The sequence below is a fragment of the Amphichorda felina genome, assembly GCF_050947745.1.
Source record: "Amphichorda felina strain 45539 chromosome Unknown scaffold_9, whole genome shotgun sequence".
In the NCBI taxonomy this organism is placed as follows: Eukaryota; Fungi; Ascomycota; class Sordariomycetes; order Hypocreales; family Bionectriaceae; genus Amphichorda; species Amphichorda felina.
Genome location: NW_028145041.1, coordinates 2,155,848 through 2,182,399, shown reverse-complemented (window position 1 = coordinate 2,182,399; position 26,552 = coordinate 2,155,848). Strand labels below are relative to the sequence as shown.

Genomic DNA, 26,552 nt, shown 5'->3' with positions numbered 1-26,552 from the left:
TCCTCCTTCGTCCCAGCTTCATCATCCCACAAACCACCGCCCATGATGCCCTTCACCTCGCCCTATCCTGATCTCGACATTCCCCGGTCAAACATCCTCAGCTACCTGTTTGGTCAAGGCCCCGTCTCGGAGGAGCCGCTGTGGCATGACAGCAAGGACGCAACCCGGAACCTCTCTCCGGCGCAGCTGCTGCAATGGGTTCGTCGCCTGGGCCTAGGCCTTGAGCGCCTGGGCTTGGGCCGTGGCGACGTCGTCATGATTTGCACGCCCAACCAGATTCTGGTGCCTGTGGCCTATCTGGGCATTGTCGGCTCCGGATGCGTCTTCAGTGGCGCCAACCCGGCTTACACGGAGCACGGTACTACCTGACCTGATCCCGCCGGCTTATGCCAAGTACATGTACAGACAGTATCGACTAACACAGCCTAGAATTCGTCCATCAGATCACCAATACGACCGCCAAGGTCCTCCTGGTTCACCCCGACATGGTCCAGCGGATCCTGCCCGCCGCCGCCAAAGCTGGCATCTCCACGGACCGCATCTTCATGTTCTCGGACGAGGCACAACCCACGCGCGACGGCGTCCACGACTGGCGGGACATGATTGGGACCTCAGAGCAGGGCGACGCCTGGAACTGGCCAGAGTTGAGCCCGACGGAGGCGACTCAGACGGTGGCCACCATCAACTACAGCTCGGGGACGACGGGCCTCCCCAAGGGCGTCTGCGTCTCCCATTATAACCTCATCGCCAACGTGGAGCAGACCATCTTCATGCGCTACGCCCACAAGCCGCACAGCTTCGAGTCGCGGCCACAGGAGCGGTGGATCGGCTTCCTGCCGCTGTACCATGCCTACGGGCAGCTGTACACGATCCTCATGGCCGTCAAACTGGCGGTGCCCGTCTACATCATGGCCGAGTTCCGATACGAGGACTTTTTGCACGCCATCGGCAAGTACCGCATCACTAGCCTGCAGATCGCGCCGCCTATCCTCGTCATGCTGTCCAAGCGGCCCGAGACGGCACGCTACGACCTGCACAGCGTCCGAGACATCCTCTGCGGTGCGGCCCCGCTGTCGCGCGAGCTACAAAACGAGTGCCAGCGGCGCTTCGACGTGCAGATCAACCAGGGCTGGGGCATGACTGAACTGACCTGCGGTGCCCTACATGTGCCTGGGGGCATCCGCGACGACTCGGGGTCGGTTGGGCACCTGCACCCCAACTGCGAGTGTCGACTGGTCGACGACGACGGGAGGGATGTGCCGGTGGGCTCGCCGGGAGAGATGTACATCCGTGGTCCCAACGTCTGCCTGCGGTACTGGCGCAACGAGGCGGCGACACGCGACAGCCTAGACGAGCAGGGCTGGCTGAAGACGGGTGACATTGCCGTGCGCGACGACAAGGGCTTCTTCTGGATTGTCGACCGGAAAAAGGTAATCGTCATCGCCTAAATACTGCCTAGTGCCTGGCACAGGATTGAGCTGACCCTTCCGTCCAGGAACTCATCAAGGTGAATGCGCTCCAGGTAGCCCCAGCCGAGCTGGAGGCGGCGCTGCTGGAGAATGAGCACGTTGCTGATGCCGCTGTCGTGGGCATCACGTTGTAAGTCCATCATCTCCTCTTCTTCTTCATGCATTGCATGGAAAAGTCTGACAGAAAATAGGGACACCAACGAGTGGCCGCGGGCGTATGTGGCCATCCAGGACGCATCCAAGACCAAGGTGACGCCCAAGGACATCCAGGACTGGCTGGCGCAGCGTGTGTCCAAACACAAGCGACTAGTTGGTGGTGTTGTGTTTGTCGATGAGGTGCCCAAGCTGGCCAGCGGCAAGATCCAGCGCAAGACGATGCGCGAGTGGGCCAAGAGGGATGCTGCTGTGCTGGAGAGGAACGGTCGCCAGTCGAAGCTGTAGTGGGGCCAGGGTTAGGGTTGGCGTCCAACCAGGGGCAGGGGGAGCGGGCGAGCACAATACAACCGACTACATATACACCGGGTGACTGGATTCTGAACCACATGATGCTATCCACCTGCATTCCTGGCTGCGGTTGGCACGATTACGAGTAAAACCGCCAGGGACCCTGACCCTAAAATTGCCCAGCTCTATTGTAGTCAAGTCCCCACCGTCTGGTTGACCTCAGACCGCGCGCGCTGGTTCCGGAGTGCTGATGGGGTTGATGGGGTTGATGGGGCTGACGGGGATCATGGGGTTGATGGCGCGCCGGTTGTCATTTTCCACGATGATGGGCATCCGTGGACCATCCCAAGTTCTAAGGCCCGATCTCCGGCCCGATCTCCACTCCCCCAACCCCCTCCAGTGTCCAGTCTCGATTCTCGAACGCCGAGTTCGCCAAGGTCGGGGACCACATGGCTGCATCGGATAGCGCAGGCCGAAACATCCCTCTGCGTTGCTAGTCTGGCAGCGCAGCGTATCAATCGCTATCCCGAGTCATGTCGGACGCACCTGGTCAGCCTCCCTCGACTCGTAGAGGTTACCAATTACCCAGTCTCTGATGCGTCCAGTCGTCCCTCCCTGAGCTCGTGATTAGCGTGCGCGGTAGATGTTTCCCTGCTTCGATCACCATGGCACACAACCATCTTGCACATGGTGTTGGTAGAATTACTGATCCAGGCCTCACAGTCATGTTTCTCTTTAAAGGACCCCTTTGCCACGTTGCTGGCTGTTTTCTCATGCCCATTGCCCTCTCCTCTGACCAATTTTCCCTCTTCTTGTTTCTTCCCGGGTGATAGGTCAATTACTCGCCATGACTGATTTCAGCACCCTTGTGCCCGATGTTACCAAGCCGGGTAGCATCGACGCTCGTCGGCGTCTAGCTGGTCCTATTCACACCGAGAGACACGTCCGCATCGTCTGTGTCGGCGCTGGGGCCTCAGGCCTCCTTATGGCCTACAAGATCCAGAAGCACTTCCAGAACTTTAGTCTGCAGGTCTACGAAAAGAACCCCGAGGTTGCTGGAACCTGGTACGAGAATAAGTACCCTGGGTATGTAGCTCCCTCCCGGCAGGTCGTTTAGGGCCGGCGAATCCTCCCATGGGAAAACGTCTGACAGACCCTGATATAATATAGCTGCGCCTGTGATGTCCCCTCGCACAACTACACCTGGAGCTTCGAGCCCAAACTCGACTGGTCCGCCGTCTACCCCCCGGCCAAGGAGATCTTTGACTACTTCGATGGCTTCGCCAACAAGTATGGCCTGAAGAGGTATATCAAGACACGCCATCAGGTTGTCGGCGCCTACTGGAACCAACAGCGCGGAGGCTACGACGTCAAGGTCAAGAACCTTACCACCGGCACCGTCACTAGTGACCACTGCGACATCCTCATCAACGCCAGTGGCATCCTCAACAACTGGAAGTGGCCTGCAATCCCGGGGCTCGACAAGTACAAGGGTACGCTGCTGCACACGGCCAACTGGGACGACTCTGTGTCACTCGAGGGTAAACACGTCGGTCTTATAGGAAATGGGCAAGTAACAGTCCACGTGTAGACTCGAGTGGTCACAGGAGTTGGCTAACATCGGTACCAGGTCGTCTGGCATCCAGGTCCTCCCTGCCATTCGGGACAAGTGCAGCAAGGTCACCACATTCATCCGCGAGCCCACCTGGGTCTCCCCCGTCCAGGGACTAGAGCAGCACCTGTTCTCCACCGAGGAGGTCGAGACCTTTGCCAACAAGCCCGGGGCCCTGACCGAGTACCGCAAGGAGATCGAGGCCGGGCTCAACTGCCTGTTCGGCGTCTTCCTCAAGAACAACCAGCTCAACCTCGAGACCCGCGGGTACATGCTGCAGCAGATGAGGGAGAAGATCGGCAACAAGTACCTTGAGGAGAAGCTCATCCCCCAGTGGAGCGTCGGATGCCGCCGGATGACCCCGGGTGTCGACTACCTCGAGTCGCTGACCAAGCCCAACGTCGAGGTCGTCTACGGCGAGATCAACGCCGTCACCGGGAGGGGCTGCCTGTGCGACAACGGCCAGGAGTACCCCGTCGACGTGCTCATCTGCGCGACGGGCTTTGACACGACCTTTAAGCCGCGCTTCCCCATCATCAACCCGTCGGGCAGGAACCTGCAGGACAAGTGGTCCGTCGACCCGGAATCGTACATGGGCGTCGCGGCCTCCGAGTTCCCCAACTACCTCATCTTCCTGGGGCCCAACTGCCCCATCGGCAACGGGCCCGTGCTGTGCGCCATCGAGGCCCAGGCCGACTGGATGTGCAAGCTCATCGACCGGTTCCAGACCAGCAACATGACGCAGTTCGCGCCCAAGGAGGAGGCGGTGCGGGACTTTGTCGAGTACAAGGACTGGTTCATGAAGAGCACTGTGTGGGCCGACGCGTGCCGGTCGTGGTACAAGACCCGGCCGGACGGGCCCATCCAGGCGCTGTGGCCCGGTTCGTCGCTGCACTACCTAGAGTTCCTGCGCGACGTGCGCTTCGACGACTTCGACATCCGGTACGCGGGCAACCGGTTCTGCTTCCTGGGCAACGGGTACAGCCAGACCGAGCTGGACACGACGGCCGATCTGGGATACTACATCCGCGAGTACGATGACGATGCACCCCTGACGACAGGAGGCCGGCGCAAGCTCATCAGCAAGAGCGGGACCATGACAGAGCAGAAGATGGCTAGTTGGACCGGCGCCAGCGGGCATGACCACGGTCAGGACGATGGTATGGTTCGGTCGAATCTGTAAGCAGCCGGGTTGGGATGTGAAGGAGAGTGGCATGTATGATAGGTATATACAGAAGTCAAGCACAGGTGACTCAGAGGCTTAGCGCCCCCAACAATTCAAGGCATTCTTATCCATCGCCATCCCCGGTGTCTGGCCGGATCGGGTCCTCCCGGGAAAAGTGGAACCGCCGGTCAATAATACGAAATTACCACTTTAGGAAATGGGTCAGAGTTGGAACCAAGGCGAATTCCTATCACTGCGTCAAAGACCTTTCCTCGAGTGGCATCGGTAATCGAAGCCCGGAGGGGCTGTATCATTGAAACAACATCATCTACATGCCTTTGTAGACTACTTGACGCGAGCATAGTACATCTGTACCGCCTCCTCCATCAAAGCCTTGACTCGGGTGGAGTCAAGCTTCTCCTTGCGGTCGAAAGAGTAGAGTCCATTGGCTTCCTGCTCAATGTCGGCACTGTTGGTGTATGGTCAGTACAGACGAGATTTGGGCATCCAAACGGAACGCAACTTACAGCTGGGTGTAGACAAAGGTGCAGCAGTGGCCACCTGCAGTCACGCCTTTGACCAGCTTACTGACCCGCTGGAGCAGATCCTCTGGGTCCGTCGCCGTCGTGTAGCCCCAGTCACGATCCTTGTACTCGGTGGCTTCACCCTCGCCAGCCGCTGGCGCAATGTTGACACCGCCAAACTCGGTGCACATGATGGGCGCTCCGGGTTTGTGTCTGCAGCCGGGGTCGGCACCAGGGATTTCAGCTACAAACAGGTCCCGGCCGGCCTTGAGGCCGAGGATGGCATCAACGTTGGCACATGTCTTCTCAAGTTCTGGCCCGTCGGCATAGTCGTGGAATGTGGTGAGATCTGTGACGACGTGCTCCCAGCCACAGTTGTCGTTGACGCTCCTCGTGGGGTCGAGAACCCTATTCTTGTTAGCCCTCCTCTGCATATACCCCGGGGAAAGATGAGGTACTTACTTGGTCTGGTAGTAGAGCTGTCGAATGTGATTACGCTGCTCAACATTGTCCTTGAGCGACGTGTATGCCCAGCTCTCATTGACGGGTGTCCACGTCACGATACAGGGGCGGTTGATGACGAGGCGCATGGCCTCCTCCCACTCCTGATTGAAGCGTTCCACGTACTCCTGGCTGAACTGGTATGCGTTGGCCATCTCGCCCCAGACGAGGTAGCCCAGCTTGTCGGCCCAGTAGTAGAAGAGCGGGTCCTCAACCTTCTGGTGCTTGCGGCAGCCGTTGAAGCCCATGCGCTTGGCGAGCTCGACGTCAGCGCGGAGGGCATCGGCTGAGGGCGGGGTCATGAAGGTGTCCTTCCAGTAGCCCTGGTCGAGACATAGAGCCTGGAAGTAGGGCTTGTCGTTGAGGCGCCAGTGGCCGTCGCCCTTGGTCCAGTTAATGGAGCGCATGCCTGTAGTGGTCTTGACCTCGTCGAGGGACTGGCCCGAGGCGTCAACGAGGCGGATCGTCAGGTCGTAGAGTTGCGGATGCTCGGGTGACCAGAGCGCGACGCCATTTCGCCAGGCGAATTCGTCATTGAGGGGAGCATTCTTGAGCAGCGATTCGGGAAGGCTCTTCCTTTTATCTTCGGACATGTGTATGTCGAGATCAAATGCTACCTGGTCGCTCTCCCTCGCAAGGGTGATCTTGTCCGTCTTGGATACTGGGATACCCGCAAAGCTGGCCTCCATCTCAATGCTCAGCTTCTGGGCGGCTCGCCTCCCCACAACCGCGATGGTGTTGTGAAGCTTGCCCGAGTAGATGTCGTGAGACTGGATAACGGTGCCGAAGGAGCTGTCACCAATGCGGGCTGCGGGCACAACCTCGAGCCACACATTCTGCCAGATACCACCCGAGGGAGTGTAGAAAATGCTCTCTGGTTTGGCACCCCAGTACTGCTTGCCTCGCGGCTGGGTCAGATCGAAGGCTGAATCGTAGACACGGATAGTGACGCGGTGTGATGACACTCCTGCGGCGCCGTCGATAGCATCGGTAATGTCGAGCTCGAAAGGCACGTGCCCGCCCCGGTGTCCGCCCATATGCTGCCCATTGACCCAGACGGTGGCTATGTAGTCGACGGCGCCGAACCTCAGCACCAGGCGGTGGCCCTTCTCCTTCTCCTGGGCCGTCCTCAGATCCGAGATGGTGCGCTCATACCAGAGCACCTCGTGAACGCCGCGGTCGTTGATGCCCGAGGCGGGGGACTGGAAGACAAACGGAACCTTGATCTGGCGCTTGAAATTGACCGTCTGAGTCTCGTCTGACTTGGACAGGATGTTGTTCTTGATGAGTTCTTGGGTGCCCGAGGCAATCTTCTGAGTGATGCTGTCGCTCTGTGCTGAGGCCCCGTCGCCGAGCCTGGCAGCGGCCGAGGAGACCTGGACCTCGCTGGGGAGACCCGACTGGTGCCAGCGGGCGGATTGGCCGACATCGTCATCGTCAAAAATGAAGTCCCAGGGCCCATTGAGGGACTCCCACCGCAGCGGGTTGCGCTCAAAGTCTGGACGAGGGTACGCGTGTGTCTCGTGGGTGGCCATGGCTGCAACGGTGGCTGTCTCTTGATCTTTTGTAAGCGACTCAATTGGGGCTCGCGTAGGAGGGTTTGGAGATGACAGAGTGAGTTAAGCTTGAGTTGGAGGTGGTGTTGTCAGGCAGTAGGAGGAAGAGGACCAGGAGGGGGAGGGGCAACCTGTAATCCTTCAATTGCGCAACACCGCCGTAGCAGCCGTGCCACCTGCGAACGTCCAACGACTCCAGTGAATCTGAATCCGACCGCCGACTCGTCGTCGCACCACGGCCTATCGTTCCGGTGTGTCGTGGAGACGCGACCATCTCTACACAGTAAATCCCCTGCAAATCCCCGCCTGATGGCGTCAAGTGTTGTCTGTGGCCCCGCCTTTGCTCCTCCGACCGGCCCCACGCAACGGCTCGCAGAGCTTGGTTGCTTGGCAATGTTGGGGCGATACATGGTAACGGTCAATGAGGATCATTACTCGATGCCTTTAGGATCTCGGGTTCTCGGATAAGACAGCGCGGCTTATAGTCGATATAGTGACCACTAGCTAGGCGGGAGAATCTGCGCTTGGTCGGCCAAAGATTGGCGAACCGCTCTTTGTAATGCGAGGATCAAACATGCGACGGGAAAGGGGAGGAGATAATGTGTGGTCGTCGGAATCGCTGTTCCGTAGGAACTGGGGGCTGGCGAAAAAGGTGGAGGGAGAAGCACTATCTGCAAAGAAGAAAAGACTAGGGATGAACTAAAGGCTTCATTAAAGAAGAGCAATGAGTATAATACAACGGGCATAAAAATACGTGACGAGGACTGGAAACCTCCTTGGCAATGCCGGCTCCCGGTTCCGCTTCAACACTGATGATCCAAGGCAGGCCAACAGACACATCGAGACAAGTATCAGATCGTCTTCTCCATGTTGTATTGTCGCTAGTCTTTGTCCACCTTGGGAATGGACTTGGGCTGGTTCCCCAGTGCAACTGTATCCATGGTCAGCTCTCCACTCTCTCTCCCACAAGGATACCAGCAGACTCACGTCGGTCAAACAGATACCAGCTCGTGACGAGAAGTATAGGCATCGCAATAATCCCCGAAACCCACCTCCTCGCGGCGCCGTCATACCGCTCCTTGTACGTCCTCTGGGCCTCCTCCTTAGCCGCCTGCTGGGCATCCTGGTCCACGCGCCGCAGCCGCGCCGTGCGCAGCTGGGACTCGCGCCTCTCTGCCTGTTCTGCTGCGTCCTCCACCGTCGGCGGTACGGCGCCTGGCGATATCGGCCGCACGGGCTTGCCGTTCGAGGGCTTGGATGCCGGGGGTTTCGGCGGCGCTGACGGAGATTTGCTCGGGACGCCGAGGCCTGTTGTTGTCGGTTTCCGGAGGGGGGTTCGCGCGGCTATCGACTCCTCCTCGCCATCAAAAGCCTTGGAGCTGGTCGTGGCTGTTCTCTTCTTTGTCGCCGCGGACGTCTTGGGCGTCCTCGAGGTCGCGTACCACCGCGTCATCGCTGTGCATCTCTGTGCCGTCGTTACGGGTAACGATTTCGATAGCATCGCCTTGGATGTGGCTAGCCGGTATACGATCGTCGAATTCATGCTGTATAGGGAGGCGCAGGCTCAACGCGCAGTGTCGTGCAGGAACTGGGTTCTTGAAGTCGTGCCGAGTCGCGTCGGCTAACTTTTTTTTTCTAGAGTTGCTTCAAGCTCGGCGCTGAACCACGAAAAATCGCCCCAAACTTCCCGTAAGTGAGGATAGTTATCACAAACCGATAGTCGTGGCAATCAGACGATTTATATATTTTGGCTGCTCTTCCTCTTAAGCAACACTTGATACAGCCTCCGCCATGTTCATCTACTCCTAAGCTAGCACTCTTATGCACTGAATCAGGTCATCACTCCCATGTAACAAACCACACCCTCATATGCGCTGCGTACATCTAATATGCATGAATTGCTTTTATTACCTTCAATGCAGTGCCGCCCAGATGAATAAAAGGCGGCCATCCTGTTGTAATAGTTTCTAAATCGTGTTGTACAACATACGTGCCCCCATAACGCCAAATCCAATCTTTGAACCTCACACATCATCGCCCGCCTCAGTCATCGTCCGTATACCTTGGTCCGCTTCCCGCAGGCGTTTCAGCTGCTCCGCCGTAAGCACCTGGAGTGGGTGCTCCGTAGTAACCGCTTGCACCTGGGGTAGGGGCACTCGCTCCTGGCGTGGGCGCCACGTCGGCACCCCATCCGCCATGCCAAGCTCCAGCAGGGGTGGGTGCTGCTGCAGGCGTCGGGGCCGTGTAAGCACCAGGCGTAGGAGCATTCATGGCACCAGGGCCTGGAGGCGCAAGACCGGCTCCGGGTGTAGGGGCGTCAAAGGCACCGGCCGACGCTCCGGGCGTGTAACCCCAGCCTTCACCGCCACTGGCTCCAGGCGTTGGAGCTGAAGATGCGCCCCACGCTGGAGTCTTCGACCCAGATCCCCAGCTATCGCCGCCACTGCCAGAGGCTCCATATGCCGGGGTGCGAGACCCAGCACCAAAAGCATCTCCGATGGCCGGAGTCCTCGCGCCTGACTGCCACGCGGGGGTGCGGGAACCAGAACCATACGCGGTACGGCTGCCATCGTACGGGTTCACAGTCCTTGAGCCGTCGGCCCAGGCTGGCGTTCTTGAGCCAGAATCCTGCTTCCATGCCGGGGTACGGCCGCCACTAGCAGCCGGTGCTATAAAGGTCAGCGTTTGTGTGCAAGTTAAGGGGCCAAGTGTACTTACTTCGTGATCCCCAAGCCGGTACACGGTCGGAACCCCCAGCACTCATGGGTGTGCGCGCGCCTGTCTGCCAGCTCGGCACACGATCACCAGAGCCACGATTGAACCCACCAGGGCCACCGCGCCCTCTGCCGTTGATGTCGATGGTCGCGCCTGTTTTCTTGTCCTTAAAGCTAAGAAAGTCCTTGGGCACCGTAATAGTTTTGCCCTTCGTATGGAGCTCCACGCGGGCGTGCGTATCCGTCGTATCCTTCACAATACCCAAGAGACCTTTGTAGGCGCCCTTCTTGACAATAACAGTTTGGTCAATGGCGCGATCCCTGCCAAAGTTCTTGACGGGCTGCGGGCCCTTGTTCTCGGTGCCATTTTTGTGAAGTTTCAAGGCAGGGTTCATCGTGGTAAGGTCGGGCCCCGATGATGCAGCATTGACTCGTCCGCCCTTGGCTGCGATGGTGTTAACGATGTTGGCCTTTGTGACGAATATTCCAGCATTCTCCGTGGTGTCATTGGTGTGCAAGAAGACGTAGGAGCGGTGGATGTGAATGATTTTGCCCTGTCGCTGGAGACCGGTGGCTTCCTTGACGACATCGTCAAGTCGAATTTCCGAGCCGCTGCGATCGGCTGCCACTGCGTTCTTCCTCTTTGGTAGCTTATTGGAGATTTGTGACGGCATGACTTGACGAGTGTCACCATGTTGGTCTAGCACAACAAGGGACTCGCGGTCGACCTTGACAATGCAGCCGACAGTAGTAGGGTCAAGCTGCACGAGGTCATGGAGCGAGTATTGTCCAAGTGAGCCCTGGCCTCCCATATCACTAGCCTCGCGCAAATCCTTGCTGAAGACAGTGACTTCGGTATTTGCCTGATCAGTGAGGATGGTCACTCTGTCCTCCGAAATCTTGACCACCGTGCCAACTTCATCGCGGAACTTGCTGCCTCCAATCACCTTGACATGGTCACCAATCTTGAAGCGCTTGCGCAGTCCCTTGGTGGGAACTTCAATCGTCTGACCAGCAAGGTCGCCTTCAGTCACCGACATGGTCACAATATCTCCTTGAACGTTGGTAGCCTTGCCAACCACGCCTTTCTGCTCGCCAGAGTAGACCTCGATGATATCACCCGGGAGGTAGGTGACAAGGTTGTTGCTGTCTTTCAAACTGGCCGCCAAGGCTTTCAAGTCAAGATTCTCCGTGCCATCTTCTGCCCCGGAGGCGAAACGGGTGACTTCCTCCAGCGATGGATTCACGTCAGTTACGGTGAGTTGTTGGATCTTGATGTCCTTGACCTGAAAACCATTCTCGAACTCGTCCCCCATATAAGTCCAAGTGTTCGTGGTTGGGTTGCCCTGAATGTATCGAGGGTGACGTCGTCGGGCCTCCTGTTCACTGAACAACCTCTGAGGTGGACGAGGTCCCGGCATACCGGGTCTCCTCTTCTTGCCATCGGCTGTGAGGGTGGACAGAGAGTCATCCCGCACACCGTAGTCCAGACGAGGAATAAATCTCACCCTCGCTTCCAGGCCATTCTCAGTGACGTCGATAACCTGACCCAGATCACCGTTGTGTTTAGGGGGCCTACGGAGACGCACCCATGCGCCTGGTTCCAGAGTAGGTGTCTTGACCACACGGAGAAGCTCGGGCATGTCCTTGATATCTACCAGGACCATCTTGGAGCGAGGATAGACGTTTAGCATCCCGTCAAGAGCCTTGATGACGTCGGTGGATCGTTGAGCTTCGACATAGATGAGGCCCTTCATGACTGACTGGACGCCGCCACGCTCGAAGGCAGCAGTTATAGCCAGTTCTTCCTTTGTACCGGTCCGCTCTTCTATGCGTTTCATGATAGAGAAGACAACCTCGCGCTCCTTGCCTTCCTTGCACCTGACTGCCCAAATACTGGGGTCGTCGACACTAGGCAGCAGGAGGCGCTTTGGGACGACAGCAGACTCGCCAAAGCCCCTCGCAGGACGTCGGTTGCCATACCTCTGGCGCAAAATCTCAGCCTGCTTCTCAGCGTCCATGCTCGACTCCAGCTCTCGGCGCCGATCCAGTTCGCGGTGTTGTCGGTCGTCATCCAGTTCACGGCTGTCCGGAACATCGTCGGGGGCATTATCAATAAAATCCAGCTCCTCTTCGCCTTCTTTCTCCTCATCGTCGCCTTCATCTTCGTCGTCGACCTCGGCTTCGATATCGAAGAAAGCGTTTCGCCTGTCTTTGCGGCGCTTGCGGCGATGGTTCTGCACAATATATCAGCAATCAGGTCCTAGAGACTTTAATAGCAGAGAGTGCTAACCTGCTGCACATCCTCATCCTCGTCGTCTTCTTCTTCCTCGTCCTCATCTTCTTCTTCCTCATCATCGCGACCGCGACGCCCGCTGTCTTCGTCCTCGTCTTCGTCCTCGTCTTCTGGCTCAATCGCACGTGACTTGGACTTGGGCGCTTCGTTGTCATCGCCATCCTCGTCGGCGTCGGGGCTTCGCGCCCTCTTCTGACCTCTCGTCTCCTCCTCCGGGCCGTCGTCGCCGCGCTCCTCGTCAGACAGGTCGGCTGGAGCAGGGTTGAAATCATCTTCGTCCTCCGAGTCGTCAAAGCGCATGGGGTCATTCGACGCCATGGTGGGTAAGAGTCGCGCAATTCTCAGAGTTAAAGGCACGTTATGAAGTGGGAGGCTGATGAAAAAGGAAGAAGTAGAAATCGGCGTTGGATGGGGAGGCGTGGCATGTTAAACAAAGCCAACCAAAGATTCTTGGAGCTCCTTGCGTGCGGTTAAACTTCGGCTGACGCGGGTACATGCGCGACGTTGAGCCCCACCCAGAAATTATGTATACACTACCCTCTTTTGCACAATTTGCACAGTTGTTCGCCGTAACAAGCCCAGAGCCCAGTGCACCATTAACAGCCAGGCCAGGGGAGTTCATTATCCGCGCCAGGGGGTGCTCCTCATCCTCAGCTTGTACCATTAACAGTCAACACCGCCACATAATATTCAGTATGTGATCTTACAAACTCGCTGCCTTCAAGGCACTCATTTCAAATACAATGAAGTCGGTTGTAGTCAAAGAGTTTTATGATACTCTGGAACAACTCCATGTTTCCGAGGTTCCAAAGCCGAGTCCCAAGGAGGATGAGCTCCTCATTGAGGTGATTGCAGCGGGGGTCAACTTTGTCGACACTCTTTATGTACGTGCATCTACTCGGTATTTATTACTTATCACGCATTCCTCTTACAACCATAGGCTCGTGGGAAACACCAGAACAACCGCTCTCTAGTACTCCCGCCTTTCACCCTCGGACTCGAGTTTGCAGGTGTCATTATTTCGGCCCCGCCATCATCACCGCATCAGCCTGGAGATGCCGTCTTTGGCGATCACGCTGGCTCATATACCGAGTTTCTGACCCTTCCCCTATCCGCTGCTGCTTCTCTCCAGAAAGTGCCACGCTCATGGAGCCCGGCGGACGCTGCGGGCCTAGGTGCCACACTTCCAGTATCGTACGGCGCCTTAGCTATTAGGGGTAGTCTAAAAGCTGGCGAGACAGTGCTGGTTCACTCAGCTGCTGGTGGTCTCGGAATAATGGCCGTGCAGATTGGCGTGGCGCTGGGATGCCGCGTGATGGGGACAGCTGGGTCAGAGGCAAAATGCGATTACGCCCGCCGTTTCGGCGCAAATGAGTGTTTCGACTACACAAAGAAGGACTGGTGGAAGAGTGTCTTCGATGCTACCGATGGTAAAGGTGTCGATGTTGTCTTCGATCCCGTAGGACTAGTCGACCTCAGCTTGAAGTGCATCGCGCATCGTGGCAGGATCCTAGTTGTCGGCTTTGCGGGTCGAAAGAGCCGGATGGAGAGGATAGCTATGAACCGAGTGCTCCTAAAGCAGGTTAACCTAATCGGATACGTGAGCCTCCCAGTCCTAGTCAATGGTGACATTAATACTAATCTATATAGCGACATGGGGAAAGTCTCCGCCGGTATCCTGAAGAGAAAGGTCGGCTCTGGCGTGAGCTCTGGCCGCTCATTGCGAATGGTAAAATCAAGCCGACTGTCTTTCAGACTTATGAGGGACTGGAGAGTGTTCCCCAGGCGCTGGTGGATTTGTCAAGCCGCAAGGTGTCGGGGAAGGTCGTCATTAAAGTTACATGTAACCAGGGGGATGTGCATGATCTAAAACCGAGACTTTAACAAACAATCCATCATTTTAGAGATCGTGGCAAACATAAACACCTCATCGTACATAAGTGTTTATCGTCTGAGCAGCTAGCCTGTGACATATGACAATGATCTCAGGGGAGTCTTGCCTGGTCTTCCAAATGGACGCTTGAATTACCCACAACCAAATGTCCATATATATCCACATCCGGGCTTTCTACCCGCCGTCGCTAGAGAGAGCGACACGCTTTCCTTCGTCTCAATGCCTCCTTGTAACGATCCCCGATTGTGTCTCGTGATCATGCTGCTCGAAAAAAAGGGACTCATACATGCTTTTGGACATTTCAACAACCGGCCCCGGTAACTCCAAGCTCTGTGATGTAACTGAACGCACCCAGGCAGCCAGATCTATAAAGACAAATCGACCGTAGGACCTTCGGCGCGTCGGGAGGCGGATTTCCCACTACTGGCTTGCGCTTTCCTATGCAAATCTTCCGGCGCTTAGCCTGTTCACCCAACCCGCGTGCCCCAGATGCCTCGTCCTCCGCTGACGCCAAGCCATTCGCCATATTCGCCGGTCTGAAGATGTGGTGCCCAAGCCAGATTGGCAATCTCGTAATCGCATTCCCAGCTTGCTACTGGACTACGTGTCCCGTCCTGGGTGCCGTTGACCGGCCCTGACCCTGCGGAAGCACTGGCGTTCATCAGATCCCAGAGTAGCACTTGACAGTCATCACCTCCAGAAGCTAATAGACCTCTCCGGAGTGGCGACCAGTCGAGGCAATTGATCGAGCCGGTATGACCACGCAGCTCGAGCAAGGCCTGGCCAGGTTGTCGGGCATCAAGGATGCGAATTGTACCCGAATCTTGGGCAAAAGTCGCCAGGAGGTGGGTATCGTTCGGCGAGGTCGCTATACGCAGGAGCGGAGGGGGATTTCCCGTACTCTGCTGAGGAGTTGTAGGGCTCACCCGCGTAGTGCTGTCTGGAAGATGGAAGTCAGTATATGGATATACATGACACGATATCCGTGCGGACTTGCCTTTGTCGTCCTTGCCTGTCGGCTCATAGATGATGGTAGAGTGCTCCAAGCTACGCAAATCGAACATGCGCACACTGCCATCCTGGCCACAGCTAACGAAGACGTCGACTGTGTTGGCACAGAAACGTACATCATAAACTTCCTTGTCGTGCGCAATGAGCTGCGTCTTAGCTGTAAGCGAAGGGATGTCCCATATCGTGCAGGTCGTGTCAATGCTGGACGTGATGATGAGGGCGGGGTTCATAGTATTCCAATCAAGAGAGGTCAAGGGAGCGGTATGATCAGGCGTCTTAGAGTTCGATAGAAGCGCCAGGGGAGTAAGCTTGGTGCCTGGACCATCGTTACCCCGCCTCGTGATGTTGTTGCTGGTGGTGGACGGGGAGTCGGATGGCAGCGACCAGAGTCTCAAATGGTCGCCGGAAGTGGCCAGCAGGTCTGTCGATTGCTTCTGAGACGACGGCGGCTCCCAAAGAAGCCTCGTGACAGGGTAGGAGTGTGTGGCTTCGGCGATCTTGGTGAACTCGAGTGTGTACTTGGACGCACCAGGGGTGTAGACATCCGCGGGAGTAGTTGTCGTATGGCTATCGAGGATTTGGATCTAGGATCTATCAGCAACCATCATTTATTACCAGATGAAATTTGGAAGACTCACAAAGTTGTGGCCGTCTTCGAGGTAACTGCCAACTGCCAATTTGCCTGCGCCATTTGCTTGAGGCCGCCACTTGCACCAGTCAAATGCATAGATGGGCCAGGGAGCCATATAGTTGCTCGTGCCAGCCTGGGTATGCGCAAGGTCGTACCCCAGAGTACCAGGACCGCCATCTGACATGCTCGAATCGGCGCGGGGTCGAATGTCGGCAAGGCCGAGAGGGGTATTGGAGATGTGTCTCTGGGATCCGGGCTGATTGTATTTGGGGATATCTGTAGGCGAAATGAATTGCGATGAGGAACCCCCGCCGCCAGGTGTTGTAGGAGTATACGGATGGTAGCCGCCGGGTGCGTCGTAGGCCCCGCCGGAACTAGATCGAGAGTACGTATGCGACATGTTGAGAGAAGGTTTCGACGGCGTCTGGAAGTCCTGAGGTTGATGAGGGTCCTGGGGAGACGGTACCGCGCCCTGGATCGTGGGGAGAGTTGGCGCTGTGTTGGCCGACACTGCTGCTGGTCTAGCCGTCAGGCCGCCGGGCTGGAGCACGTTGGGGACCGAACTGGCAGCCTGAGAGGGTTGGTAATGGGAGTGCGGGCGGTTATGGGCGATGGGGGGAGGAGGTTGCTCGAGCTTAATCTGGGGTGCGTACTCTGGTGGGGACATGTGCTGGCGCTGAGGGCTCATGCCAGACATGTGCAGCTCGTCCTGTTGCTGTCCCGAAGCTGTAGCTGAAGCTGGACCAGGAGCCGAAGCGGAGGCAGAGCCATAGGAGCCTACACTGCCAACAGATCCAGTGGCATTCTGGTGTCGCGGGGCAGAGAACTGCTGTGATTGGTTCATGGTCGGAGTTGGGCTTTGGCTGACTTGGGGCCTGGGCTGCACCTCTCGGTACTCGTAGTGCTGATGGCTACGCTGGAGGCGCTGGACCCTGTGGACGCAGGTTACCAGACGCGCGCTTGAGAAACGCCAGAAAGGCTTCTGTACTCGTCGTAATAAGATTCTGGGTAATATCCTGCCAGTGGTTCGCTGACGGAACTTCCAGTGGCTGGATACCTAGAGCCTGTAGGATTAGGCACCGGGCTCCCGCGTGCGACCCGACAGATTCGAAATGGAAGTCCCCAACCTACCACCCTGCTGCTCGGTTGAGCACGCGGAGACGGGACGAATAAGAGCTGGGGTCTGTCTACCCTGTGAGGCGGCAAGGTGTTGCCACGGGAACCTGAGCGCGGGGAAGCAGTAGCTGGACTGGAAGGGCGCTGATGGCCCTGCCCTGTCGTGGAGGATACGTCTGGAGTTTCGAGTAGAACGAACGGAGGGGTGGAAGTGGACGACGATGTGGGCTGTAGTGCGTGGCACGCTTCTGGGCGGATGGCTGTGTCAAGATGGGAACAGATATCCGCCGGGCTCCCTAGTACTTGTGGGCATGTGAAGGCTGGGGGATGTGGTTGGGCCTGTCGCAGCGCCCACAGCGCCACCGCCCACAGCGCCCAGGTACCACGAAGTTGCAGGAGATTGTTGGTTCTAGTTACCTACTTAGGTAGTTGGTGCGTCCATAAGTCTCTCGAACACTGCGAAGTACGAGTACTCGTATTAAGTTACCCAGTGAGAAGCTCGCAACCAGCTCAACAAATATACCTATGATTAAGCACCATGGAAAGCATTTCCTCACCCAATAGTCTGGTTCTTGTCTGCTGGACCTAACAAGTTGTCCCAAACTTAGGTACTTATCAGCCCTACCTACTTACCGACCATCGGACCAAGGTACTCATGGGGTGCTGGAGTTGCAGCATAGGGCCCGCGATCTTTAGGCCCTACTAGACAAAGCACAGGGTGATTGGAAGTGGTTAAGTATTAGTGAGCCAAGAGTTCTAGGGACAGAGATGTATAAGTTTTACGTGTAAGGATTTGGGGATCATTTCCATGCTGGTGGAAGTCCAGTCCAGGGTAAGGCCTCTAAGTTCCAGGCTACGTGTTTCCTCGCGATAATCTACATCGACTTGCACGGGACTAAAACGCCCGCGTGAGCCTACCTACATACAGGTATCTGGCTGGGGCTAGGTATTCCCCTACATCACTGCCTAATAATACAGTGCAACAAACTGAGAACAGCTCATCTACTTACAACTTCCCACTTGCAAATCTGAGTTCTGCTACAAGAGCTGCGACACCGGAAATGCAATACTAGCTACTCTGGTGGATCCAGGGGCCATCCGTACTGGTAGCTGTATCCAGCCACCATGACGTCGCAGTTTCTTATCGATCGCCTCAGAAGCTCCCGAATCTCGAATCGCTCCCCGATTCTCCCCCTTCACAAACCAGCGACCGAGCGATCGGCAAGCCAATACGCCATGGACGAACTCGAGCCATGGCCCGAAGACGATGATGAACCCTTCCGCGACAGAAAGGCATCAGCGTCGCGCTCGAGAATGTCCACACCTGCGTCCGCGTGCGCCCTATCGCTGCCTCGGTCACCCTCTCCAGACGCCTGGCAAGATGAGGCCAGTGTTCCTGGGTCATCGTTCGAACCGAAACCCAGGCCAATGTTCTCAGGGCCACCTCGACCCATAGTATCCTCCGTTGCTATCGGCCAGGCATCCGCGAGCAGGAATACCTCGACCGATAGGAAAGGCACTAGCTGGATAGGCCAGGGAAAGCAAAGGGTCATCGGGAGCCTCTTGTTCGACCACAAGCACGAATATCAACCAGAATATCAGTCAGACTCCATATGGCTCTGGATAAGAAGACGAGAAAAGGCTTTGGAGAACGAGGTACAGCAATACCTGGACCTCCAGGCTAATGGCCTTGTCGCTGGGAGCCAGGGCATGATTCCACCGGGGAGCGACATGGAAGAGTACAGTGACGCCGGAAGCAGCACACCAACGGGGACCTTCTACTCTACCGCGACCTCGAAATCAAGAATGGTCAGCTCTCTCTATGTGCCAACACGCTCGACACCTGACGGCAATGTGATCCCAGTTCGACAGCCCAAAAATAGCCGACCGCAAGGGCTACGCGCCGCACGAATGGGGCTGCGGAGATCGATAGCAGCCCTGGCCGAACTCAAGGGCGAGGAGGACGCGCATGTCGACGATGCTCTGACGGAAAGAAGAAGGGCGCTAATCCAACTCAACCGGCTGAGCAAGCGGAGAGAAATTGCATCTACAGAATTACAGACATTGGAAGGTGACGAAGAAGAACCTCTTGGGCAGGAGCTTCGCGAACTTGGTGCCAGGTATGACACCATTAGTCAAGAGATCCGAGAACTCGAGGAGAAGCTTGTGGGAATGCGCAATAACCGCCGGTGGATACGGGGGAAGATGGACGATGTGAAGAATCGACGGGAAGCAGGCCTTAGTAGCTACCGCGGAGCACTCAAGGACATTGACTCTGAAGTTGAGACGCTCATGTTGCGTCCGCCTGTCCAACCCCTGGATTCAGACCAGCTACAGCAGACTAGCTCTGGCAGAGCTGAGTCAACCGGGGGTATAGAATTTCTGCGACTGATTCCGGAGCGACGCACCGTCGATATGGCCAAGAGTTGGTGGGGCAGCGAAATCTCCATTCTAGAACAGCGAAAAGCCCAGATTAATGCAGACAGACAAGCGCTAGAAGAAGGCGGAGCTCTGTGGGCAGAGGTTATAGGACTTGTGTCTGAATACGAGTCTCGCTTGCGACAGCTTATGGAGGGCCCGCAACCTTCTCTATCATCCAAAGGAAAGGAGAGGATTCCGTCGCAGGAGGAGCTCATAAAGGAACAGCTCCCGGAGATGTATAAGGTGATCGAAAAATTACAGATGCACCTACATTTAGCCGAGGACAAAAGTTGGAACCTTCTCATCTGCGCTATTGGTGCGGAACTCGAGGCTTTCACGGAGGCGCAGGAGATGCTTCGGGGGCTCGTCGGGATTGACGAAGGACCGCAAGACGTGTCGCAGCCAGCAGACACTACTGAGCAACAGACTCGGGATGGTACGGACAGGCATGATGAGAGCAGCGACAACGAAGTGCCGCCCGATTTGCTCGTGTCCCGAGTTGACGAGCACCCCAGCCAACCCCCATCCATGACCAGCCCAGAAGTTGAGCCGAAGCTCCAGGCGGATAGCCAGAATGATGTGCCCCCGGAGTTCCTGGCTGAGCATAAGGACAAGTCGGATTAAATGTTATATTCAAGCCTGGAGTTTGTCGGGAAGGATCATGATAACAGCATATGCTATTAGAGGAGGCAGTATGGGCGTTCAGTGGGATGCAGGAGTGTTTCGTTTCACTAATGGTGTTTTCGAAGTTCCCATTGGTATAGAGATATTGTAGTTCATAACAAACGCGCCTGTACGTCCCAGCGTGCCATGTTGCCCAAAAAGCCTAAACGCCCGTGACAAGTAAAATATCATAGAAAATAACCATCTAGCTCGTTGGAATGTGTGGGAGGGACAGCAACAGGCTCGCTTATGCCTGGTGTCCCACCGCCGGCCGATGATGGAGCGGGGAGACGTCTTCAGTACGTGGCCGACAAAGCTCATCTTGTGCGATCAAAGAAGCCGCTGGTACCGGCAATGGCGACGGACTGATCCATCACCCACTCGCCTACGCCGAGGTACTTGTCAATCCATTTGGACATTTCCTTGTTATCACCAGAAACTCGGTCGGTCTTGAAACTGGGCCTAGGACCTCCCCAGCGGGGTCACTGGTCAGACAAGATCTTCTCGCTAGACACGGGTGGTCTATCAACTGATGTATCGCAGAACAGAACTCACGTCAAGCCGGTCGATCGTTTCATGCCCGCCAGGATGGTCGAGACTGCGAGAGACATGTCAGAGCGATGGGACGGATCGGGTGCGCGCCGCGGGGGGCGGGATTGGACCGGGAGGGCCTACTGAGGACGGCGTCGAAAGCATAGTGGGTTAAGCGTCCAACCTTTGACCAGAGGCCCAGCGTCAGCAGGTTGAGTAGCTGCGAGGAGAAGCCTTAGACGAGCCGGCGGGAGAGGGGGAGAGACGAGAGAGCAGTTTGGAGTGCTGCGTCTCGACCCTATCAACCGGAGCGGTGGAGGATGGGTATTGGACGTACCACCATGATGACTGTAGGCGCGTGCACGTCTAACTTGTGCGATCACTTCAGAAACAAGGTCCGTCGAAGGCGAATGAAGTAGTGATAGTTGTGAAAAGTCAAAGTGGCAGGCAAGGGTACTACAGTAGTAGTACTAATAGTACTCGTGGTGCGGATAGATGCGATGCGATGCGGTGACTGTCGGTTGCTACCGTGAGTTGTCAATGTCATGTGCTGGCTGAGTGGAGCCTGGGCTGACGTGTGGTACGTACCTACAGCTCATCCTCTGACGTCGTATCAGACGTTGGGTCACGTGATAAGATCCGCATAACTCGGACGCCGGCTCTTTACAACTCCGGACAGGCCGGCGACGATAGAAGCAAAAGAACTACACCGAAGCCCCAGATCATGGTTGCATCATATTTACGGGACTCCGTTGCACTACTATTATGTTCGGATAGTAGTAGTAGATGAAACACTCGGGAATCGGCACACCGAGGACCCAGCCTGTTAGCTCCAGTAGGTAGTGACAATTGTTTAGAACCGCGTACTATGTAGTAAACGTGGTAGTCATAGCATCTCGCACGACTATCACTGGTGTGGGGGATTCGTAATTGGAGCATGTAACACGGGGTAAGTTCGCCGAATATTTGTCCATTTTTTTCTGTAGTTTTTGTTGAGCTCCATCTTTTTGAGACTCTGTCACTCTGGCGGTTGGGTCCACAAGCGCCGGACCCTTTTTAGGTGGTGAGGGGCACGGCAAGGCTGGCCTAGAGCTCCGGTCCCCGGTGCTGCTCCATGCTCTATTTTTCCCTCTCACAAACCACCACGACCAGGTATCATTAGTTTCGCCGACAGCAAATCCCTCAGTGCCAAGAGGACTGAATCACCAGCATTCGTTCCCGGACCGAGTAAGTGATCAGACGTCGCGCTGTTGTATTTCCAAACAAAAAAAAAGCATGCCAGACTTTGTCTTCTTGCCCTTTGCATGGATCTTAGGGTGGGCTGGCGGGGCATCTGAGATGCAACAAGCTCTAGGAAACATGAGATCTTAAGGCCACGATGATGGCTCGAAGATTTACCCTGTTGTGCGATGACAACACCGCCAACTGCTAGCTCCAGATGCCCCTGTGGTGGTGGTGCTGTTACCATTCTGCCCTTCCCTGCATTCACCCGCCCATGCGCTTGAATTGATTCCCTTTGCCGCGTTGATCGCCGTATTATTTTAATTTTTTCCTGCCTTGGCCATTCGGAGGACCATCCCAGGATTAGTTTTGCCCCTCACCTGCAGCTTGCAGTTGGACCCTCTAACACGCAAAAGCACCGATCCATCCACCCACCAGCTTCAGCCTGCGGCGGTGCTTGCTTTACAATGCTGCGTCTTGTCCCCCCACTCTTGCTTCAGGCTCCCACGCCGACAACCTACGAATCCCATATCTACCATCACTCCCGCCCCCAGCCTCACCTTCTGCTCGTATTTGCCTCATCCTCGCCTTCATCCTCTTCCAAGCTCCGAAGCTCCAGTATTCCTCCAGCTTTTGCTTTGCAGCTTGCCACCACTTGATTCATTAAAACCCTTTGCTGACCTCTGCCCCTCACCATGTCGAAGGTGCCGCAGCCCCTCCGTCACCGCACCGACAGCATCATGGCTGCCACTGCCAAGGAGCACCTTGAGCTGGGTGGCAAGATTGCCTGGCTGGCTTCCCTCGACACCTCATACAAGACTGAGCGAAACTTCCGCCGCACCTCCATCATCTGCACCATTGGACCCAAGACCAACTCTGTTGAGGCCATCAATAAGCTGCGAGCGGAGGGTCTCAATGTCGTCCGCATGAACTTCTCCCACGGCTCGTACGAGTACCACAAGTCCGTCATCGACAATACCCGCGCTGCCGTGGCCGCCCAGGAGGGCCGCCCCGTTGCCATTGCCCTCGACACCAAGGGTCCCGAGATCCGCACTGGTAACACTGTCGGTGACGTGGATATTCCCATCGAGGCTGGCAAGATCATCAACATCACCACCGATGAGCAATATGCTACGTCATGCGACACGAACAACATGTGAGTTATCTTTCTACAGGGAGTCCACAGGTCTAGTGCTAACCGGGCTCTAGGTATGTGGACTACAAGAACATCACCAAGGTCATCAAGCGTGGTCGCGTCATCTACGTGGACGACGGTGTTCTCGCCTTCGACGTCCTAGAGGTCAAGGACGACAAGACTATCGAGTGCCGCGCTCGCAACAACGGCTTCATCTCGTCCAAGAAGGGTGTCAACCTGCCCAACACCGACGTCGACCTGCCCGCGCTTTCTGAGAAGGACAAGGCCGATCTGCAGTTCGGTGTGGAGAATGGCGTGGACATGGTTTTCGCCTCATTCATCCGCCGTGCCCAGGATATCCGAGACATCCGTGCCGTTCTCGGTGAGGCCGGCGCCCAGATTCAGATCATTGCCAAGATTGAGAACCGTCAGGGGCTCAACAACTTCCCTGAGATTCTGGCGGAGACGGACGGTGTCATGGTTGCCCGTGGTGACCTGGGTATTGAGATCCCTGCCGCTGAGGTGTTTGTCGCCCAGAAGAAGCTCATTGCCATGTGCAATGTGTCCGGCAAGCCTGTTATCTGCGCCACCCAGATGCTTGAGTCCATGATCAAGAACCCCCGCCCCACCCGTGCCGAGATCAGCGACGTTGGCAACGCTGTGACCGACGGTGCTGACTGCGTCATGCTGTCTGGTGAGACCGCCAAGGGATCCTACCCTTACGAGGCCGTCCACGAGATGCACGAGGCTTGCCTCAAGGCCGAGAATTCGATCCCCTACGTCTCCCACTTCGAGGAGATGTGCCAGCTCGCCACGCGCCCCGTCAGCACTGTTGAGTCCTGTGCTATGGCCGCTGTCCGCGCCTCGCTCGATCTTGGCGCCGGTGGCATCATCGTCCTTTCTACTTCTGGTGACTCGGCCCGTCTTATCTCCAAGTACCGCCCCGTCTGCCCCATCTTCATGGTTACCCGTAACCCCACCACCTCCCGGTACAGCCACCTGTACCGCGGTGTCTACCCCTTCATGTTCCCCGAGACCAAGCCCGACTTTGACCAGGTCAACTGGCAGGAGGACGTGGACCGTCGCATCAAGTGGGCTGTCGAGCGTGCTCTCGACCTCAACACCCTGACTATTGGAGACACTGTTGTCGTCGTGCAGGGCTGGAAGGGCGGCATGGGCAACACCAACACCCTGCGCATCGTCCGTGCCGACCCCGAGCACCTGGGTATCGGTCAGCTCGAGTAAAGAAAAAGATAAAGGGTAGCTCACGCTGGTTTTCGCTCTCCCCGCTTTGTTTTTTTTCCTTTCTTCTCTTTCTCTCTCCTTTTAACCTCACTTGTTTTTGGTCTTCGGGGAAGGGTGCTTGCGGATTTGTGGGTTTGATAATCATGAGCCTTGATAGACAACGGGACATGCAACGGGGTTGGGTCTGCTGGTCGCAATCAAAATTGATTTTACTTGTTTAGCTGCGGTACTGGCTGTCTGGGGTGAAATTTTACTGCGAGTCAAATAAAAAATTGGAGGCAATGGCTGTTGCCTTGAAAAACGACGCTGTCGATAGGAGTTGGCCAAACGAGGTTGGACGACAAGTACTATCATGAATAAATATCCAAGTTTGACAAGGCGACACATCCCTGTGTCTCGCGTGGCTTACACGGCTTATACGCCGTTGGCGCCCGATACAGTCCCGATCCCGATGGGACCACCTCCACTTAGCACTGCATGGCCGACCCGCCGGGCGAGTTGTACTCGGTGGGGACGGGGTAGTAGATATTGATGAGCAGGCCGGGATCCTGGGGCGAGTAGGCGCCGGGGAAGGCCAGCAGGCTGGGGCTGTAGGAGCCGGAGCCGCCGGTGACGCTGACCTGGGCGCAGGAGAGGTAGAGCTGGGCACCGTTGACGGCGCTGGCGCTGTGCAGGGCGATGTGCTCGAAGCGGATGAGGTACTCACCGTCGGCGATGCAGGATGGGATGGGGACGTCGATGGAGCTGGCGCCTGGGGGTAGACGTCAGTGAGAGTGGATATGTGATTCTTCTACCTGGACGTACCGTTGGAGGGGAACTCGATGGAGGACTCGGTGATGATGGCCTCGTCGCTGTAGATCTTGAACCACACATTGCCCTTGCCGTCAAAGTCGGCGGCAGTGCCTGGGGCCTTGGCCATGTAGACGTTGACAGGGCCAGGGTGGTAGATGTTGGGGTTGATCTGGAAGGTAACGGTGCCACCGGCGGCAACGGGCATGGTCTCGGGAGCCGGAGTGCCCGGGGCGAGCTCGTAGCATGTCATGGAGGCCGAGGTGACATCGGTGACGGGGCCGTTGGACTGGTAGTTCTCGGTCTGGCGGACAAATTGCCAGTCGCTGGTCGAGGTTGTGCCGCCCGAGCTGGTGCGGGGGATCGTGTCTGCCTGTGGTCAGGACGAGTAGAACGAATCATGGTCGTGCTCATGTTCAAGTGTTCTTACAGTGTGCGTGGGCAGCAGTGCCCGCGAGGGCGACGAGTCCGGCCGTGACCTTCATGGTGCAAGCTGTGTCGTTTCACGAAAGACGAAAGACGTAGACCGCAAAAATATTGCTCTCAGTCAACTTTATTATGCCTATTAAATGTGGAATTATCCAACATCAACGAATTCCTATTATATATAGATGCCCCGATATTCTCGGAACCAACCTGGCCGTGTCCTGAAAAAGTGTCACTCGCCATCTAACCACAACCTTGACCTCCACATTCTGGGTCCAAGTGCCGTGTTTCAACCTTCTCCGCACAGAACATATCACCTCCACTTCATCCGGGTAAAAAGGACCGAGTGACTGTCAGGTGGATGGGTGGTCAACTGATGACTGGCTGTTGAGTCTTGGCTCCTGGTGCTACAGGATGGAGGCATTGGAAGCTACTAGGTACATAAATGCAACCCATGTCATATATAGTGCATGAAATGTCCTGCCCTATACTGCTGACGGAGCAGTGCTCCTTGCACTAATGTGGGAGATGGTGAGTCTAGACGGCGGAGTATCCGCTAGTACATATATGCACATGTGTATGGTCTCACGAATCTATGGGCTCAATGCTATCTCTTCCGGCGGGAAATCCGGGGTGCATGCCGGCTTGGTGAAGCTTGGCTTGCAACATGCGGACGATGCAACCACATGTATGCTCGGATCCTGTTCGTTGTCTTCCCAGAAAGGCAATCCCAGCCTCGATCCGGTCCGTGCCGGGTTGGTCTTCCTGGGCCTTCCCCTCCCTACCTAGCCCCTTGTCCTCTGTCCTCGAGCTCGTCAATAGGTCTTTCCCTTTATGCGAGGGTGGGCTCCCCTTGTTAGACAACTGTTTAGGCTAAAGCCGGTGGAGGATCTTGCGATCTTGGCCTTGTCCATTGCCCCGATCCTGGTCGACTGTCACAGGGATCGGAGACAACGAGGCTTCATGCAGGCTGCGGCATCGAGACATGATTACCGGCGTACTGCCTCCTCCAAGCCTCCAACTTTCATGTACCCGGCACATGTTCCTAGTCCTTGCCGAGCAGTCATGAAGCAGAAAACGTGGGAAACCCATCTCTGGGTACATATGCATGCATGTTTAGCTAATCCTCTCAACCATCCATAGGTGTCTTAGGTACAAGTATTCTATGGTGATATTGGTTTATTTCTT

General features: G+C 56.3%; 11 protein-coding genes across 11 annotated transcripts; 5 read left to right on the top strand and 6 right to left on the bottom strand.

Moving 5' to 3' along the window:
- Positions 1–42: 42 nt before the first annotated feature.
- On the top strand, positions 43–1,910 carry ACO1O0_009256 (acyl--CoA ligase; the record flags this gene model as incomplete). Its single annotated transcript, XM_083198607.1, has 4 exons — positions 43–358; positions 430–1,430; positions 1,496–1,599; positions 1,661–1,910. 4 exons carry the CDS (start codon positions 43–45, stop codon positions 1,908–1,910), a joined length of 1,671 nt encoding a protein of 556 aa, XP_083046342.1.
- Positions 1,911–2,760: 850 nt separating this feature from the next.
- ACO1O0_009255 (flavin-containing monooxygenase) lies at positions 2,761–4,708 on the top strand (the record flags this gene model as incomplete). The annotated part of the gene is made up of 3 exons (XM_083198606.1): positions 2,761–2,999; positions 3,084–3,462; positions 3,521–4,708. 3 exons carry the CDS (start codon positions 2,761–2,763, stop codon positions 4,706–4,708), a joined length of 1,806 nt encoding a protein of 601 aa, XP_083046341.1.
- Positions 4,709–5,035: 327 nt separating this feature from the next.
- Positions 5,036–7,250, bottom strand: ACO1O0_009254 (glycoside hydrolase superfamily; the record flags this gene model as incomplete). The annotated part of the gene is made up of 3 exons (XM_083198605.1): positions 5,036–5,159; positions 5,218–5,622; positions 5,677–7,250. The coding sequence occupies 3 exons, from the start codon at positions 7,248–7,250 to the stop codon at positions 5,036–5,038; spliced, it is 2,103 nt and encodes a 700-aa protein (XP_083046340.1).
- A 902-nt stretch (positions 7,251–8,152) lies between these two features.
- ACO1O0_009253 (DNA-directed RNA polymerase I subunit RPA34) lies at positions 8,153–8,814 on the bottom strand (the record flags this gene model as incomplete). Its single annotated transcript, XM_083198604.1, has 2 exons — positions 8,153–8,202; positions 8,259–8,814. The coding sequence occupies 2 exons, from the start codon at positions 8,812–8,814 to the stop codon at positions 8,153–8,155; spliced, it is 606 nt and encodes a 201-aa protein (XP_083046339.1).
- Positions 8,815–9,314: 500 nt separating this feature from the next.
- Positions 9,315–12,599, bottom strand: SPT5 (Spt5 C-terminal nonapeptide repeat binding Spt4-domain-containing protein; the record flags this gene model as incomplete). The annotated part of the gene is made up of 3 exons (XM_083198603.1): positions 9,315–9,940; positions 9,990–12,222; positions 12,279–12,599. The coding sequence occupies 3 exons, from the start codon at positions 12,597–12,599 to the stop codon at positions 9,315–9,317; spliced, it is 3,180 nt and encodes a 1,059-aa protein (XP_083046338.1).
- Positions 12,600–13,024: 425 nt separating this feature from the next.
- Positions 13,025–14,165, top strand: ACO1O0_009251 (NADPH:quinone oxidoreductase family protein; the record flags this gene model as incomplete). Its single annotated transcript, XM_083198602.1, has 3 exons — positions 13,025–13,165; positions 13,222–13,881; positions 13,932–14,165. The coding sequence occupies 3 exons, from the start codon at positions 13,025–13,027 to the stop codon at positions 14,163–14,165; spliced, it is 1,035 nt and encodes a 344-aa protein (XP_083046337.1).
- An 808-nt stretch (positions 14,166–14,973) lies between these two features.
- ACO1O0_009250 (WD40-repeat-containing domain protein) lies at positions 14,974–16,661 on the bottom strand (the record flags this gene model as incomplete). Its single annotated transcript, XM_083198601.1, has 4 exons — positions 14,974–15,111; positions 15,147–15,770; positions 15,825–16,532; positions 16,599–16,661. The coding sequence occupies 4 exons, from the start codon at positions 16,659–16,661 to the stop codon at positions 14,974–14,976; spliced, it is 1,533 nt and encodes a 510-aa protein (XP_083046336.1).
- Positions 16,662–18,058: 1,397 nt separating this feature from the next.
- Positions 18,059–19,978, top strand: ACO1O0_009249 (uncharacterized protein; the record flags this gene model as incomplete). Its single annotated transcript, XM_083198600.1, has 2 exons — positions 18,059–18,063; positions 18,091–19,978. 2 exons carry the CDS (start codon positions 18,059–18,061, stop codon positions 19,976–19,978), a joined length of 1,893 nt encoding a protein of 630 aa, XP_083046335.1.
- A 356-nt stretch (positions 19,979–20,334) lies between these two features.
- Positions 20,335–20,891, bottom strand: ACO1O0_009248 (mitofissin; the record flags this gene model as incomplete). The annotated part of the gene is made up of 4 exons (XM_083198599.1): positions 20,335–20,479; positions 20,573–20,615; positions 20,693–20,768; positions 20,886–20,891. 4 exons carry the CDS (start codon positions 20,889–20,891, stop codon positions 20,335–20,337), a joined length of 270 nt encoding a protein of 89 aa, XP_083046334.1.
- A 1,573-nt stretch (positions 20,892–22,464) lies between these two features.
- Positions 22,465–24,149, top strand: PYK1 (pyruvate kinase CDC19; the record flags this gene model as incomplete). The annotated part of the gene is made up of 2 exons (XM_083198598.1): positions 22,465–22,925; positions 22,979–24,149. 2 exons carry the CDS (start codon positions 22,465–22,467, stop codon positions 24,147–24,149), a joined length of 1,632 nt encoding a protein of 543 aa, XP_083046333.1.
- A 467-nt stretch (positions 24,150–24,616) lies between these two features.
- Positions 24,617–25,423, bottom strand: ACO1O0_009246 (lytic polysaccharide monooxygenase auxiliary activity family 9 protein; the record flags this gene model as incomplete). The annotated part of the gene is made up of 3 exons (XM_083198597.1): positions 24,617–24,900; positions 24,954–25,307; positions 25,369–25,423. The coding sequence occupies 3 exons, from the start codon at positions 25,421–25,423 to the stop codon at positions 24,617–24,619; spliced, it is 693 nt and encodes a 230-aa protein (XP_083046332.1).
- Positions 25,424–26,552: the final 1,129 nt, after the last annotated feature.